Genomic DNA, 18,476 nt, shown 5'->3' on the forward strand with positions numbered 1-18,476 from the left:
TTTATAAAAATCAAATTTTATCTTTATTTTTTATAACATCATGTAATAAATACTAAAATGGGGCATGTGCAAGTGCAATGGGATAGAGTGGGGGGTGATAAATTCTGGTGAGTTAAGGCATGAGAAGACGTTGGTGCTGCCTCGTTAAAGGAAAGCAATACTAAGCACTGGAATTTCTCCACCATAGGCACTATCTTCACATATTTAAAAGATACCACATACCACAAACTGATTAGGCCATGCCATTGATTCAAGAATTGTAAAGGACGATATAAACATACAGATACATTAGGAAATGGAGTGAAGTGGGTATGAACACTCTGTCAGGCCTAAAGGCTTTGCACTTGGACAACTGACCATCACGTCCTGCACTGTGCTGCCCAGATCTCTGCAGGAGACAGCGGGCACTGCAACATGGACTACTTTCACAAGCACCAAGAGAGAAAGACCAGTAGACTTTGAATTTTGAATTTCTCAGGGCTCATACTAGTGCAAAGAAATACCACTGGTTGTACATATAGGAAAAATTGCTGAAGTGGGACTCGAATCAGCTGTGGGACCTTCAGAAGTTTGACTAAATGGCCCTGAAAAGGACTGATAGACATTGGTGTGGGAGGATGATGAGAAGGGTGAGGGAGAACTGAGCAGGAGAAGAGAGCAGAGGGGCCCCTACCAGAATGGCTGGGTCGGCACTGCTCACCCCTCCCCATGCCATACACACTCCCACAAAGTGCTGTGACAGAGGTGAGAAATGCTGCTTTTAAATCGTAATTCCATCTAAGTCTGGCTCTGCCTATCACATTTCTGCAAGGTATGAATGGCACCAAGAGCCTGAATTCAGACCTGGGAATAAAGGCAGAGCTCAGGGGACAATGAAGGCCACACAGTCTATCAGTGAAAGGACTTGGAATAAACTCAGATGGGTGCTTCATTGCCTGTGCCATCTCTAATAGTCTAGTTTTCTACCTCCATACACTATATATGGCAGGTGTCTGCTCTACATCCAGTCTTGGCTCATCAGAAGGATATAAAAATAGAGCTCCAGAAGAGATCTAGATGTAAAGGATTAATTTAACTTACCACTGTGTCTATCAACACTGTGGGTATTTTGGGCTCAGATGGGAGACATAAGCTGAAAAACTTAAAAAAGGATACTGAAGGCAGAGAGTACAGTTAAAAGATGTTCCTAGGAGATCTCACTAGGCAGGGATTGCTGACTAATAGCTGTTAGGTTAGATGATATCTGAACCCCCTGGGGGAAAAAGTTATTTATGGGCTAGACTGGGCTCCTCATGAACTTGTTTCCTCAGTAGGCAAATGTAGAAGTTCCTTTCTCCTAGTTAGGAATTCACAGTAAGGAATAAAAGCGAGACAAAAACATAAACACTCTTGGGCCCAACCTAAGTTTTTCTAGTCCTGTAAGTACAATTCCCCTTTTAGCCTACATTTTGGGCTGAAAGGATTACAGTCTCAGCACTAACAAGAAAATTCTCTGCAGAGATAATATACATCATTCACAGTCCCAGCCACACTTGAGAAACAACAATCAGAACTGTCAATCAATCTAGGTCCATCCTCTTTTCAACAGGGCATTTAGAGTTATAATGAGACCAAGTAAATACTAGCTTTTACTCAACCTGGCTTTCAGATTAATTCAGGATTTGGGTGAGCTCTTAGCCTCACAATGCCTTAAAAATTCAAATCAATATGTAGTCTAGAAAATGGAACATTTATGGCAAAACATCTCACTTGAGGGCAAATGGGAAAGGAAATAGCCCCTTGCCTGAAAAGATGGAGCAGGGATCGCCCACAGGTTCTTTGTCCTTCAAGGTAAGAATAGGAGGATGTGGTAAATAAATATGAGTGGGAACAAAGCTCTGTTGAAAACATAATGTGACCCCCAAGATCACAACAGAAAAAGCAAGACTCATCACTGTTGGGCTACTGATGGACAGGTGTAATTCATTGAAGGCAGGATACTGAAGGCTATTCTTGTTGGTCAGGCTTTCCAGATGTAAGACTGAGGTTCAGAAAGTATGGGAAAGAATATGAAAGGAAGAAATGGGAAGAAAACTGTGTGTGTGCGGGGGGAAGGAAACATTCCCAAGACACCTCAAAAGCAATGTATTTTGTGGCCTGACACATGCTAGAGACCTAGCACCCACCAAGCAAACCGGGGTTTTGAATCAGTGAATTTCTAAGGGTCTAAAATCCTCTGAAACTGTGAAAATGGAGCTCTACACCCCTGGCAGCTAAAATCTGAAAATTACTCAGATTTTAATTAGCTCCCATAATCCAGTGGCAGAGCAGCATCAATATTAGAAGCTAGTAGGCTCTCCATGTATCTGCACATTTGAGGATTAAAATAGTTAATACTTATAACCACGTCGGGCACATATTGTGGGCTTTAGATAGGTTAACTGCTATCTATACAGCAGTGATAAAAATTGTGGTCTACAGAGCCGTGAGGTAACCAAGATCCTTTAGGCAGCTTGTAAGGTCAAATATACTTTCATAATAATTCAAAGGCATTATTTGCCTTTTTCATTGTGTTGATAGCTGTTCTGATGGTGCAAAAGCAATGGTGGGTAAAACTGCTGGTGTCTTAGCATGAATCAAGTCAGTGCCACCAAAATCTATTCTTTACTGCCACACCACCAGGAAAATGCCCAGTTTCTCTTGAGAATGTCCTCAATGAGATATAAACAATTATTAATCTATATAATAAAGAGCCAGGGTCATAACAACCATTACCATGAAGGCTCGACCAGACTGGGTCCACTGTGGGTGCCCCAACCCAGCACTGACTATCTAGGGCTGTGGTCGGCAAACTGAGGCTCACAAGCCACATGTGGCTCTTTGGCCCCTTGAGTGTGGCTCTTCCACAAAATACCACAAAATACCATGCACATGCACATACAGTGCTATTGAAACTTCGTGGCCTATGCGCAGAAGTTGGTATTTTGTGGAAGAGCCACACTCAAGGGGCCAAAGCCACAGTTGGCCGACCGCTGGCCTAGGGGGCTGCTGATCAGGCCCGGAAAGAGGCCTGCAGAGAGAGAGAGAGGCAGGGTCTGATCCATAGCCTCTGTGGCAGCTGTTGATCAGAATTTGCCTCCATTTCTCTCTAGGCCTCCACCCGGGGCTGCTGATCAGCCCCACCTTTCTGAGCAGGCCCCCTTGATAGGCCCAGAGATGCTGACTGGCATAGAAACTGGCCAATCAGAACCAAATCTGGGTCAACTGTGAGGAGCCAATGGCTGCCTAGGAGGCGGAGCTTTTGATGCTGACTGGCATAGAAACTGACCAATCAGAACCAAATTGGCAGGCAGAGAAAGGCATTTGAGGGTGAGATCAGGCTGGCAGGGGAGGGCAGTTAGGGGTGATTAGGCAGGCAGAGGCATTTGGGGGCTTGATCAGGCTGATAGGAGAGAGTAGTTGGGGACTCGATCAGGCCGGCAGGGGAGGGCAGTTAGGGGCAATCAGGCAGGCAGGCAGAGGCAGTTAGGGGCAATCAGGCAGGCAGGCAGAGGCAGTTAGGGGCAATCAGGCAGGCAGGCAGGTGAGTGGTTAGGAGCCAGCGGTCCCAGATTTTGAGCCGGCGGTTGGACATCCCCCCGAGGGGTCCCCGATTGGAGTGGGTACAGGCTGGGCTGAGGGAACCCACCCTTCCGTGTACGAATTTCATGCACCGGCCCTCTAGTTTTAATAATAATAAACTTTTGAATATATACCTTTTTAATACCCCATGTGACAAAATGGGAGGAAGTATGCTGAAGCACTTTTGCATGTCAAAAAGCAGTGGTTTCCTTGAGGAAAAGAACTTGTGCGATTGAGCTGCAAGCTAAACTAGCTGCTTGCTTCATGAAGTATAATTTTCTTAAAAATGAAAGAAGTAAGTCTATCACTTCATGAAAAACCAATGACAGCATCTGTTTCTCTGATATAACTTGAGTTTTCAAGTGAAAAGTAGAATTTTGGAAAAAGTTTATCTGCCATTGTGAGTTTGACAGTCTCCCAATACTTAAAGACTTTTCTTATTAAATTGTTATTAACAAATGTAATTTTAAAACATTCATAATATAAATATGTTGACATTTGGAAGCTTTGCATTACTTGGTGAACCAGTAATTTCCCAATGACCATGCATCATGTTACAAAATCATTCATGGGTAGAACATCCATTCAACATGCAAGTCAGACCAATGCATTTTATGTAACCAAGTAGAAGACTTTCTTTAATATAACTTTAGATTCCACATGGCAATTAACTTTTGAGAAACTACTACTTGCTGAGCTTTATTTTTAAACAGGAGAAAATCAAAGTTTAATACGTATGCATGGGGAATTCACATAGGCATGATAATTCCGTGAAAAGTCTAAAGACAGTGAGGAAACATTGGGTATCTAAGACAGTTTTGGACAAAGGAGAAAGGGAGAGATTATACTTGTTGAGTTTTTCTATAGTATGAAAGGAGAATTTCCACAATTATCTAAAAAAGCTATTAAAAAATTCCCCTTTCTAATGATATATCTCTTTGAGGCTGATTTTCTTCCTACTCTTTAATCAGGTATAAGAATCCAACTATCTTCTGTTAAGTCACACATAAGAGACATATAAAAATGCAAACCAATGTCACTCTTCTTATTTTTTGTAGTAAAAATTTCAGTTGTTTTTTATAAAAATATGTTCTTTACGTAACATAATGGTTTTTATTATTTTTAAAATGATTAACACGTTTAAAAATTTGTTTTAAATTCAAATTCAGTAATATTGATAGGTACAATCCACATAAACCAAAGATTTTAGGGGTCTTTGAAAATTTTTAGGAGTGTAGAGGGGTCTTGGGACCAAAAGGTTTGGGAACCACTGATCTATGTAACAGGGTCCCTGCTGAGGGATGGCCATGGCTGAAAGGCAGCGCTTTCCCTCCACTAAGAGGAAACTGTTCTATGAGTCTGTGTGACTCCAATCAAGTAACTTAGACATGAGCCTCGAGAGCAAAAGCTTAGGAAGCTTTCTGTGTTTGTTTCTGGATGGGAGGTAGAATAAATGCGAGGATAAGAAGAGTAAGACATCTCATAATGAGACATAAAGAGAGGATTAAAGAACTATTATTTTGAAAGCTGAATCCTGGCAGTTAGCAAGGGCCCCAGTCATTATTCATTCATCACTAAAGGGCTTTCCACCAGCCTGAGGGCCCCTAAATGCTTCCCTCTTCAATTTGGGTTTAAGATAAGTCATCTCAGAGCAAGGGGGGAGCCAGGTACCTTGCACACAGAGGCTACGTGGACTTCTTCAGCCTGTTCTGCAGCCAGTGCAATGAAATGGGGAACACAGAGAAAGGTACACTACAGCCTGGATGGGCACTTAAACCTTTGCTACTGACATTAGCTGACCCTTCAGCAATAACTTTACTCTCATTCATACTGGAAACCAGATTGACCACTCCAGAGACTTTGCTCAGGAGTCAGTGCATCTAGGCCTCAGGACAGACCTTATTCACAAGTTCTTTCCTGTCTTCAGCTCAGTGGCTGAGTTACGTCCAGAATGTCCCTTCCAAATTAGCTTATGAATCAAAGGGTATTTTCTGTTAAGTACTGAGTTAAGTACCCTACACAAAACTATTTCAAGACACAATCATTACACACAAACTAGGAGCATTTAATGAGAAATAAAGTATAAAAAATAATGGGTAATACCATTTTCTTAAGAAATAAGATACTTCTTAGAAGGTACAACATCTAGAATAATACTTACATTCAAAAAGAAATTAGAGAAGAGAAATGATCTCTTATTTTTTCCCCAATGGGTCTTTTATCTAAAGTTCTGTATATTTCTAGACTAGGTCCACATTGCACAGAGACTGAAGAAGCAGGGCAGAGACAGCTCTATCATGAAGTTAAGAGAGGCCTTTGAAGGGATGGCTGAGATGATCTAATGGAAGAGATACTCTTTGCTGTGATGGCCCTGGAATGGCATTTTCCTTCAAGAGATGGCTTATACAAGCAGCCCCTGTTGTGAATGCTTTATTTTTTCTGCCATCAATGGGGGAATGCTGACAATTTTGGCAGGAATTTCAACAGCAAAGGGAGTCAATTCTCGAGATAAATTTGAAACCCTTTCTTTTTTAAAAAATATATTTTCATTGATTTCAGAGAGAAAGGGAGAGGGAGAGAGAGATAGAAACATCAATGATGAAAGAATCATTGATCTGCTGCCTCCTGCTTGTCCCCTACTGTGGAACAATCCCGCAACCCGGGCATGTGCTCTTGACTGAAATCGAACCCAGGACCCTTCAGTCCACAGGCCAACGCTCTATCCACTGAGCCATATTGGCTAGGGCTGAACCTCTTTCTTAACCAAAGAGAGACAGATACATTAAGAACAGTTACAACTAAAAAATGATTTCATTTTCTGTTGCTTTTCTAAATTCTTCTTTGGAAATGCTGCCCTTTAATGACTTAAAAACACTTTTATATTAATAGGAAACACAACTCCTGAAAGAGGACAGACTCCAGGAGAAGGCAAGCGTGAGGACAAGAGCTCAAATCTACTGCTTGATACATTTATGGCCTAGTATTCCTCTCCTCTCCTCTCCTCTCTTCTCTCTCCTCTCTTCTCCTCTCTCCTCCTCTCTCCTCCTCTCTCTCCTCTCTCTCTCCTCTCCTCTCCTCTCCTCTCCTCTCCTCTCCTCTCCTCTCCTCTCCTCTCTCCCCTCCTCCTCTCCTCTCCTCTCCTCTCCTCTCCCCTCGCTCCTCCTCCTCTCCTCTCTCGCCTCTCCCTCCGCGCCCTCCTCTCCTCTCTCACTCCTCCCCTCCTCTCTCGCTCCCTCCTCTCCCCCCTCCCCTCTCCTCTCCCTCCGCCCTCTCCTTCTCCTCTCCTCTCTCGCTCCTTCCTCTCTTCCCTCTCCTCCTCTCCTCTCCTCTCTCCTCTCTCGCCGCCTCTCTCCTCCGCTCTCCTCTCCCCTCTCGCTCCTCTCGCCGCTCCTCTCTCCTCCGCTCTCGCTCCTCTCTTTCTCTCTCTCTCCTCCTCTCTTCCCTCTCTCTCCTCTTCTCCTCTCCTTCCCTCTCTCTCTTCTCTCTCCTCTCCTCTCTCTTTCTCTCTTCTCTCTTCTCTCTTCTCTCTTCTCTCTTCTCTCTTCTCTCTTCTCTCTTCTCTCTTCTCTCTCTTCTCTCTCTCTCTCGAACCTAAATACTCCACTTTTGTAATGAAGTTGCTTCCACAGCCTTTGTTGCAATTCTAGGATTTCTGCCCACTGATTTACCTGTTTCAAAGAGGACTTGTCAAGCACACTAGGTGGTTCAGCTCATGGGGTTTTTAAAAAAGCTATAGTATTCTTTCCAAAATGGAAAAGAGAAAGAAAGAAGATGTGTAACAAAACACGTTTTCTGCTGAGATATAAAATAAACCCTATGAAACAGAATGCCTTAGGGAAGCTAGTCATGTGCATGTGGTTTCCCTGGCGATTATAAATGGCTTCATTTATGAAAGTATTATTAACATTCTAGCTCACCCCACTTTCACAATTAATGTAATTAGGGAGAGGCACAGCTTGGCAGTCATTTCAGATATATGATTTAGAAACTGCACTTGAAATGATTGTTCAGGCTAACTTGAAGTGGAAATATTTCTAAGGCATTGTATTGTTTAGGAAGACTTGATGCCTAAAAGATGCTTTAAAAGAAAAATAGCTACTTCACTACATGATTTCTGGATTGGTCAGATATTCCACTTAAGAAGAAAGGATTAGAGCTGCCTTTGTGCATCAGTTTGGGAGCCCAGGTATTGTTATTTACTTTCTTCCACTTGCCATTTTGTAACCTGAGGATGGACCTCAGAACCCCAAGCTCACCATTCTGTGAGCCTTGTAAGAGAACTTCCTAGTGTCACTCACAATATTTGGTAAATGCTTTTTTCAATGCTCAAATTACCAGCTTTTCAATGCCAATTACAATAAGAGAAGGGTCATTTCTTCTCACAGTGCAGGTTTAAATGTTTAGGCTTTAGGGGTCTGGAAAGAGTCTTTTTTTTCTTCCATCTCCAAATTCAGTTGAGAGTCCAAGTGGCCATAATGTAATGAAGTTCATGCTCATTATAGAAAAGCAGATTGTGGCCTCTGGCAAAGCCAATTCCTGTAGTTTCCAGGTTCCAAACCTATGCTGGGGGTCCATTTCTATGAGCATGCTCTTAAGTCTGGGTCAGTTTGGAAGAGAAAGTCTTCTGATTGCGGGGAGGAGAGGGAGCACATAATACTGCCCTGGGCTTACTTTAAACTTGGAAAACAATTTATAATGCTCACACTTACAATTGGAAAACAACAACAATTCTTTGCATCTAAATTACGTACACTGATTTTTAAATTCGGATTGATGAAAAAGTCAGCTTGTGCTCTGCTGCAAATGCTTTGGAGGCCTGGACAGGTGTTAGGTCATTTTCAAGTGAAAACAACAGTGTATTTGACCTCTGCTGGCTTTCTCCCTGTGGTAGGCTGAATAATGGGCCCAAAGATATTCACCTCCTCATTCTCAGAACCCGTGAATACCAGGAGAACTTGCAAAAGGCATGCTGCATAAGTGAGTGGTCTAAGGATCTTTAGATGGGGAGAGTATCCTGGATTATCTGGGTGGGGTAACTGTAATCCAAGGGGCCTTATTTATTTATTTTTTTAATAATATATTTTATTGACTTTCCACAGAGAGGAAGTGAGAGAGATAGAGAGTTAGAAACATCGATGAGAGAGGAACATCGATCAGCTGCCTCCTGCACATCCCGTACTGGGGATGTGCCCGCAACCCAGGTACATGCCCTTGACCGGAATCGAACCTGGGACCCTTCAGTCCACAGGCCAACGCTCTATCCACTGAGCCAAACCAGTTTCGGCTCCAAGGGGCCTTATAAGAGGGAGGCAGGAGGGTCAGAGTCAGGACAAGCGATGACAGAGACAGAGGTTGGACTGATACCATTGCTGGATGGGGCCACTAATCAAAGAATGCAGGAGGCCTTTAGAAGCTGGGAAAGGCAAGAAATGGATTCTCTCCTGGAGCCTGCAGAGGAATACAGTGCTATTAACCCACTTCAGACTTGTGGTCACCAGATCTGGGTGACAATAAACTTGTATTATTTTGAAGCCACGAAGTTTGTGGTAATTTGTTACAACAATAAGAGGAAACTAAGCTACTCCACCGATAGAACGTCCTGGGTTGAGGGTTTCAGACTCCTCTCCCAAAGCTACAGCCAGACTAAGGGTCACAGTGAGCATGTGGCTGTAGAGCTCCCACAGAAGCTGGGACCTGAGAGATATCAGGTCTTAGTCTTTGCTGAGGCAGCCGGAGTCAGTGATCGAGTGCAGACCTCATGGAGGTCTGCCTGGACTTGGCCGGAGCCTCTGCCAACCAGAACAACAGCAAATGTAGACAGCGCCTTTTGCAGGACTGCTGGGGCCCATAGATAAAGGTTGCAGGGCACAGACAGCATGCACATGCACCTTAGTTCTCTGAACATCAAGGGCTAGAACTGCCAACATCTCAGCACTAGTATGGGGAAATGCGGCCCAGGATAACCATCATGGCATAATGAACATTCCTGGCCACATGTTCGGCTTTCATTCGGCCCTTCTTCCTTATAAAATAACCCAGATTTTGTAGAGATGTGTGCCTCTATCTGAGGGCCCATGATCGTCAGTGAAAGCCAAGGCAACCTCACTCCAAAGGTGGGCTCTGTTGACTTAAGTCAGCATTTTATTTTCTAGACACACTCATTGGTTCAGGGATGGGCCTGTGCCCAAATTCTCCAATCAGTGATCTCAGGATCCTTATTTCATGGACTTTTCTGCGTTTCCCTTGGATACTGTCATGACTGGACAGGAGGCTGGAACTGCAGCCACCATCCTGCCGCCAGCCTGAAGGCGAAGCTGGAACATGTGGCAGTGATCAGAGCCATGGGAGTAACTGAATCTGGTGTCTGGTTCCATCTCTAAACTAAGGTTCGCCTTGATCTTATCAGCTACTCTACCTGACTTGGCCTTTGCTCTTTTTTGGATGAAAGTATCGGATATGATAGATGTGCAGATGAAGTTCATATGACCTATGCTTTGTAGACTCACTTCGGCAGTTGAAATGTACACAATCTTCTAAGTAGTAGAACAGTACACTGAGCATTATTTTATAGAACACTTACCCAACATCACAATTAGTAAAGGACAGATCAAAATGTTGGCTGCTAAACTATAAACCATCTCAGAGCTGCTTACTTTCAACAGCTTCATAACATTCAGAAAAATTAGTTATGCTTTAGAGTTCTATTATACTGTCTAGGTGCTTTCTCATAATAAACTAGGAAATGGATTCAGAAATAATCCTGAAAATCATAAAGCTTTAGCAGTCTTTCTAATTGACTCTGAGCTGGGCAGTTTATTCGCTTTCCCAGAGCCTAATTTCTTCACCACTAAACTGAAGTTAGCAATGTAAAATTCATGTAGAACAGTGGTTCTCAACCTTCTGGCCCTTTAAATACAGTTCCTCATGTTGTGACCCAACCATAAAATTATTTTCGTTGCTACTTCATAACTGTAATGTTGCTACTATTATGAATCATAATGTAAATATCTGATATGCAGGATGGTCTTAGGCGACCCCTGTGAAAGGGTTGTTCGACCGCCAAAGGGGTCGCGACCCACAGGCTGAGAACCGCTGATGTAGAAGGAAATGAATGCAAGGATGGTGTAGTGATAAGAGTGCTGGCGTCTTTGTTCCACATCTGGCTGTGGGGTCTTGGTAAAGTTGTTTAACTTCTCTGTGTCTACCCACTTTTATGAAGTCAAGTCACTTGTGACTTAATATTCTGGAATTCTGTCTCTCTGACCCATTGAGCTCTCAGAAGGGTTGTACTAATTTATTAAAATAGCAAAGGAAGGCCTAAGGCTTTCTTGGGAAGTTGATGAGCATCAAGAATTTTACCATCACATTTTAATGCCCACTGACCCTATCTTGACATTGCCCAGCTTGCATTTACTATTAGTAAAACCTGAGATTGAGAAAAACTTGAACATCCCAGGGGTACTGACCACAGAGTAAGCGGCCATTATCAAGGCATCACTGTGCACCACTGATTGCTTCTGTGAGGAGACGAGCTGTGGCAACTCAATGGCCTTTCTGATGACTGCCCTGACCCACGGCTGAGGGAGAACCATTCCTATGCCAGGGGTCATGGCACAGCAGCCTGCTGATTTAATTGGGAAGGTTTACTGGGGAAGGTCTCAGATCCTTTGCGCTCTGTGCCCCGGAGCTTCCTCTGGGCTGCAAGTCCGCTCTGCATTAAATAGTGACCAGACACCTACTCCTTATTAGCATAGAAGGGCGGGGTAGGAAGTTAAATCCATCCACTCCAAGGGGCTTGGCAGATTCATCATGTTCACCTCTCTGTGCTTTCCCGGAGCCTCTCTGGCCCGGGCTGTGCATTAGGGATCAGTTTGCCTCATTCCACTAAACAGGATGTTGTCTGCTGTCAGAAACCCGAGAACAAGGTGACAAGTCTCTGAAAGGAAAAGCCTGCAAAGACAACGTGTGGAGTATTGTTCCTGAATGACAAGAAATAACTACCCATTTACTGCATGTCCCCAGAACCCCAGAGGCAGCGCTGGTTCAGGGCCTGCCCCAGGCTCTGCAGCAGGCGCTGAACATCTAAGAAAGCGCCTGCTCTCAGTCATCCACTCTCATTCATCCACTCTCATTCATCTACTCTCATTCATCCACTCTCTATTTGATGTTTGGACGTGCATGCGTGCTTCCTTCTCTATTGGCCTCACTGGCTGGGGAATGTGGGTAAAAGTTCAGGCTGGCTAGAACTCTCTATTTCTTATTATAATAAGAGCTTCCCATGTGTCAGACTCTGTGCTAAACCCTGCACCTGAACTGTCCTTTCACCCTCATGACCACCACAAAGGAATAGAAAAAGACATAGCAGGAACAGTTTCCTCAACAATGATGGTCATTATTAGACTCATCCTCACTCCATTTTTTAATTAGGCAAAGAAACACTCAACTTAATTAACAAACCAAGGTTCCTGTAAACAGGCAGCCTGCTGAGGCAGCAGGGGGTGAGGGCTGGGGACGGAGGCCTGGACACGGAGCCTTCTGCCTTCATCCACAACTGGCATGATCCCCTCAAGCTGCCCAGTCAGCCTGGCTTGGCCTGGCCACCCTTGACCTTGGCTCGCAGGGCCAGCTGGGTGTGGACAGTGGAGTGGCACTTGGGTATTTCTGCTAAGTCTGTTTCTAAATTTCCCTCCCTTGGTGGAGTTCTGCCTTGGCCAGAGCCTCCAAAGGAGACAAGTGTGGAAGCAAAAGGACTGTTTCTCCAGCTGCTGGACACTCTCCCTGCCAGAGCAGCCCTGCAGACGGCCAGCGAAACCGCCGGTTCTGCCAGTCCACCTCTGTGGCCCCCTGGGTCTCATCCATCACATGGAGATAATTAGCCTGTTGTTTTTGAAAGCAGTCAACCAGCCCCATAATCACTTCCTCAAAACGTTTAGGCGATTAAATGACCGATGGTGACAATGGGGAAAAGAGCAGAGAGAACAGATGATGTCGCCAAGGGGCTCGGGAGGTATGTCTCTGAAATGAACATGCAGCAGAGGTGGGACCGCAAAGGACGCAGGGAACTGAGGTCTCTGTCTTTGCTCTGCAGGGGAAATAATCAAACTGCTTTTATTTTAGTTTCTACGGTCTATTCAGTATGGAGAATAAACTGATTATGGGGCAAGCTATGGACAAGGCATCCTCAGTATCTAGGCTTCTGTACCCTCTCCCCCCACCCAAGTAGGCCCCCTCCCAGTTCCCCCTGCACATTGTTCTGAAAGGGCAAGGGCCTGGACATGGAGCAGGATTCCAGTCTTGGCCTCTTTCTTACTTATTGCAAGAACTTTGTCCAAATTATCTTGCTTCTTTCAGCCTTAGTTGTCTGGTGTGCAGAACAGAAACCTGGCTGCGCTGGCTGAAGCTCAGTTGGTTAGAACATGTTCCCACAAACAAAAAGGCTGCAGGTTCAATTCCCGGAAAGGGCACACACTTAGGTTGCAGGTCTGATCCCCAGCCAGGGCATGTACAGGAAGCAACTGATTGATGCTTCTCTCTCCCTGTCTCTCTCTCTTTGTCTCCCTCTCTCCCTCCTTCCCCTACCCTCAAGCCCTCTCACTAGAAATCAACAGAAGCATATCCTCAGGTGAGAATTAAACAAACAAAAACCGGGAACCTGGCTGCCACTGTATCTGGTTGTTTGCTGTGAGGATACAATCAGATGAGGGGATGTGAAGCATCTAGCACAGTACCTGGCACAAAGCAGGTGCTCAGTAAATGTTAGGTTGTCGCTCCCGTGACGACCAAGCGCTCTTCTCCGTCACTAAAACACAGGCTACCAAAGGGCAGGCCTGACTCTGACTGATTCAACAGACGCAGAATACTACCTGTTATGCATCTCCTGCTGAGAAGCACTGGACAGGAGCCAGTGTGCCATCTGACTGAGTGCTGCTCCCTGCTTTGCCTTCCATGAGGGTGAGTTGCTTAATGCCCTGGATTCTCCATGTCCTCATCTCTAAATACTAGGACATTGCACCGAGCATCTCATTCACAGGGCTCTCCAGGTGAAAATCTGGTGACTTCTAAGGAGCTAAATAAAAGTCAGGCTCTGCCCCTTCCCTCTGTTAACTCAATCGCCCACCTCAAGGGACCCATAAAGACCACCTGTAACACCCTCCTCTTCCTCACATTTCTAATTGGTTGTCAAGATATGTCAACCCTACCTTTGTAAGCTGTCTGACACCTAGAGTTTGTTTCTTGCTGTTGCCACTGGTGTCAGTTTTTTTTTTTTTTTTTTTTCTGCTGTGACTAATCACCACAAACTTAGTGACAAAACAACACAAATTTACAGTCTCATGGTTCTGTCGATCAGAAGTCTGACCCAGAGCTGGGCTAACCTAGACTGGTTGTCAGGGGAGAGAACAATCTAACATTTATCGAGGACCCACTGTGTGTCAGGTACTGTGATACATGATGCTGCTGGGGGAGTAACTCAGTGGCTGCATATTTACATTCAGGGAAACCCTGTTTAAACTGTAGTGTGTGGGAAATACAGGCCTAGAACTAACAGGCAAATGGTTTTCTAGATAATTTGCTGGATTGGGATATAAAAACAAAGTGTAACCCAGTATGGTGGGCTGCTACTATCAGATCTTCTCTCTACATTCTCATAGGATCTTTGATAAGATTGTAACAGCTTTCATCTTCAATATGACTTGGAGTTAGTTTAGGCAAATCCAGTGACCTGGAACCAGCCAGCAGGATTCTCATGGGTGCAGGACACTGTTGCTTCCTGTTTCCTAGAAATGTTGAGGTTTCCCTGAAGATCATCTGGCCAACACCATCTTCTCATAGAGGAGAATTGTACTCCCTACCCTGAAAATCCTGAGTCCAGAGCTTTGGCTTGGCTGATTTTTCGATGTTAAAATTTTGACCTCCTGAGTTCAGATTTCCTACATATAACAATGAGTCAAGTAGCTAGTTACCTCACAGATGCAGTAGGCAAGATAAAATGTGATGGTTTTAAGAAGCCATTCTGTATGCAATACTTATGTTGGGGGTGCCTGATATTTACACTGAAAAATTCTTCGGCAAGTTGCATGAGGCAATGGAAAGAGGGGGAATCAGAGTCAAAAGAACTGGGCCAAGTCACAGCTCTACTCATCTCGGTTACCTGAAGCTGGTGACATTCAGGCACTTGTAAATTTTTCTGGAACCAGGTAATGGTGGAAAGAATAAAAGAATCCCTTAATTCTTCTGAGTCCTATTTTCATTAATCAAACAATGGAAGGAAGAAAAAACAAACAAACAAATAAAAAAACCCCACAAACCCAACAGTCATCCCTTGGTGTCTGGACCCCCTGTTGATACCAAATTGGATGGATGCTTAAGTCCCTTATATAAACTGGTGTAGTACTTGTATATAACCAGCACACATCCTCCCGTATACTTTAAATCACCTATAGATTACTTATAATATCTAATACAATGTAAGTGCTATATGAATAGTTGTTATACTGTATTATTTAGGGCAGCGGTTCTCAACCTGTGGGTCGTGACCCCTTTGGTGGTCGAACGACCCTTTCACAGGGGTCGCCTAAGACCATCCTGCATATCAGATATTTACATTACGATTCATAATAGTAGCAACATTACAGTTATGAAGTAGCAACGAAAATAATTTTATGGTTGGGTCACAACATGAGGAACTGTATTTAAAGGGCCAGAAGGTTGAAAACCACTATTTAGGGAATAATGAAAAGAAAAAGTCTGTAAATGTTCAGTACTGACACAACCATCTCAGGCCAAACTACATAGTACATGAAAGCAACAATGTAACTACGCAGAACCCAAAGGTATGAAGGGCTGACTATGTGAAGTATTGTCAATTCACGGTAGCATGTTATTCTCATCTATACTTCTTATATTTTTTGAAATGCAAGGCTAAGAGAAATCAGATAAGCAATAACATGGACAATGTTGCCAATATTTTAAAGGATTTTGATCCTTTTATTTCAACTGGCTACATGTTAAAAAATATTTTCTCCATTCCATCAAGTTAAAAACAATTTTGGGGTTGTGGCAGTTAAACCATTCCTAAGATTTTCTCTTAATATGTCAGCTCTGAGTGAGGGGCCTTGGTCAGGGGTGGGCAACCCCTGGCATGCGTGCCAAACATGGCACGCCAGTAACTTTTGCTGGCACATGAAACCCTCTCTTATAATCTTCCATTTACAATTTTTTCTTAATATTGACTTTTTTATTTTTCAGATAAATTCAGTGTAGGTGCATCTTAGATAAATAAATAATTTTACATAACAAATTATCTTAAAGACCATAGACATGGATTGACGAGAGAGGGGAAGAGCAATTTCTATGCCTCTGCCTTAACTCTCCCTGCCTTCCTAGATCCGACCAGTGTTTTGGTTTCATCCAAATACGCTTGTGAATCTTTGTTCTCAGTGATGAATTTTGTTAAGTCTCTTAATAGGAGTAGCCTGATGGATGAAAGTAGTAGCTCGTGCATATCTCTGAAGGTCACGAAATATAAACCTGATGTAAAATCTCTGTCATCAGTGATGCAGCAGCAAAAGTCCCACTGATAATATCAAACAGAGTCATAAAGTTTTCTGTCGGACTATCAGTGTACATGTATACATTAAAAAATAAATGTATTTTTCATCATCATATACTGTGTTTTTGTCGCTCGAATGAATTTTTTTAAAAAAATATATTTTATTGATTTTTTTACAGAGAGGAAGGTAGAGGGATAGAGAGTTAGAAACATCGATGAGAGAGAAACATCGATTAGCTGCCTCCTGCACATCTCCTACTGGGGATGTGCCCGCAACCCAGGTACATGCCCTTGACCGGAATCGAACCTGGGACCCTTCAGTCCGCAGGCCGATGCTCTATCCACTGAGCCAAACCGGTTTCGGCCACTCAAATGAATTTTATTATTTCTTCAAGGTTCTTCACATACGTACACCTTAAGAGATATCAAGTAGGCGTAACATGTTCTCAAAAAATTAGGGATGGCATGCAGAAGAATTTTGAGTCAGAGATTTTTCTGGTTTTGGCACGCACTCACAAAAAGGTTGCCCACCCCTGGCCTAGGTTATCTGGAACATGCGGCAGGGAGCCCATATGCTGACAAGCAGACATGCTTCAACACCTTTTATTTCTATTTCTGGGACTCCAGGATGGAAGACTTATGACACAAAGCTTGTTCCTTTCATAACCCTGCTTGGGAAGGGAAGAAGTGTGGGCTGAAAATATGGTCTCAGACTGGGTTGGCCTCTCGGGTTTGCAAACCAGAGCAGATACAACATGGCCTTTCAGCCCGAGGTCCAGTGCTAGGTTACAACCCTTGGAGCCTGGGCACCATTCTTAGAGTCAGGGAGACTCCACAGAGCCAGACGATTTCATCACGGACTCTGTTTCCCTAACATGAAATGGCCCCTCTTGGAGGGAACCTAGTTGTGACATATTCTATTAGAAAGAAACATCCACTTTCAAAATAGACTCTCAGCAGGTAATACGGGTCAGCTCAATCTATTTTTAGTTCTACTTTGGCAGGAACCATAGAGGGAGTCTAAGCTCACGTTCTTTTGTGCTTTTAGAATCCTGCTGGCATATCCTCACCAAATACCCACCCTACCCAGTCCATGGTGACAGATGGGATTGATCAAGGGTTGCCAGGGCAACTGTTGCCAAGTACCCCATACACTTTTCCAGAGGCTTCAACACTTCTGCTGATAAATGGTGAGGATTCTTTCCTTTCAGAGATGGTCTGACAAAGATGGAAGGTCAATATAAAGGGCAATAAGATATATGAACCCCAAAGTTAGTGTTTTCAGACAAACCCATCATATCTTGACAGGCTATTGCTCTAGTCTATGATTTGAAAGCATATTCTAAGATGGATAAGAACAGGGAACAAGATAAAAAGCAACTACATTAAATCTGGGAAAGTCCTTCTTCTTTAGACAAATGATATATTTGCAGAATCTGATACTAAAGACAGATTGATTATATATAATATACAGACAACTCTCCTTTTGAAATGTTAATGGTTTGTAGACAATAAACTGCCCTGTAGAACAAATTATGATCTTGTCTCAACATGGTCACATGGTAGGAGTCACCTATACTGTAAGGACTAAAGAAATGAATTTGGACAAGGTTTGGCATTGTTGTAAGAATGGAAGGTCAAAGTCCTTTAGGGTATTACATTATGAAAATTGTAGCCCAAAAGCACACACACAAACCACCTCCCTAAAACCCCCCATCCGATTTCCTTTATTCCTCTTTTATTATTACTTTGTTTCCTCACTGGGAAAGTTTCAGTGCTCAGGAACCACAAGCAGAAGTGACAGAAACAACAATGGTTAGGAGAGGAAGATCATGGAAACAGAAAACAAAGCACAGAAACATGTGTCTAGGCATTTTTTAACTAGAGATACAACAAGAGCAGACCCACCACGCAATGGACCCCCTAGGTTTCAAAAGACTCTGAAAGTACATTGCTTAAATGAGAAGAAAAGCACAGCTCAATATATACAACAATAACTACCACCAACTATAACAGATACTTCCTTGGAAGCTAAACGGCCCATCTCTATCATAGATGTTTATTAGAAAGCTAATTCCCTTAATTGGGTCTCAGAGGAGCACTGTGCTGGCAGTACTCTGATTTAAAGGTCACTTACTAGGGCATCTCTCTTCTTCCACTGCCGGCTGATGCTGTTCTGGCTTGGGAGGGCCTTTGACTTTCTGCAACAAGGCACGAAGTTTGCCTGTCCAAGAGCTGTCCTCCTCCTCCTCTTCCTCTCCCTCCAGGGGAACCCCTAGAAAGTCACAGCACACAGTGAAAATCTTGAACAGGATATGAAACCATG

General features: G+C 43.6%; 1 protein-coding gene across 1 annotated transcript in view; it reads right to left on the minus strand.

Annotated features, from left to right (window-relative positions):
* Positions 1 to 18,476, minus strand: part of RYR3 (ryanodine receptor 3) — a 370,839-nt gene that overhangs the window by 151,956 nt on the left and 200,407 nt on the right. The window contains exon 38 of the mRNA XM_036346438.1: positions 18,288 to 18,425. Coding sequence (XP_036202331.1) covers positions 18,288 to 18,425 — 138 coding nt within the window. The remainder of the gene's footprint in view (positions 1 to 18,287; positions 18,426 to 18,476) is intronic.

This window comes from Myotis myotis, unplaced genomic scaffold (genome assembly GCF_014108235.1).
Source record: "Myotis myotis isolate mMyoMyo1 unplaced genomic scaffold, mMyoMyo1.p scaffold_m19_p_1, whole genome shotgun sequence".
In the NCBI taxonomy this organism is placed as follows: domain Eukaryota; kingdom Metazoa; phylum Chordata; class Mammalia; order Chiroptera; family Vespertilionidae; genus Myotis; species Myotis myotis.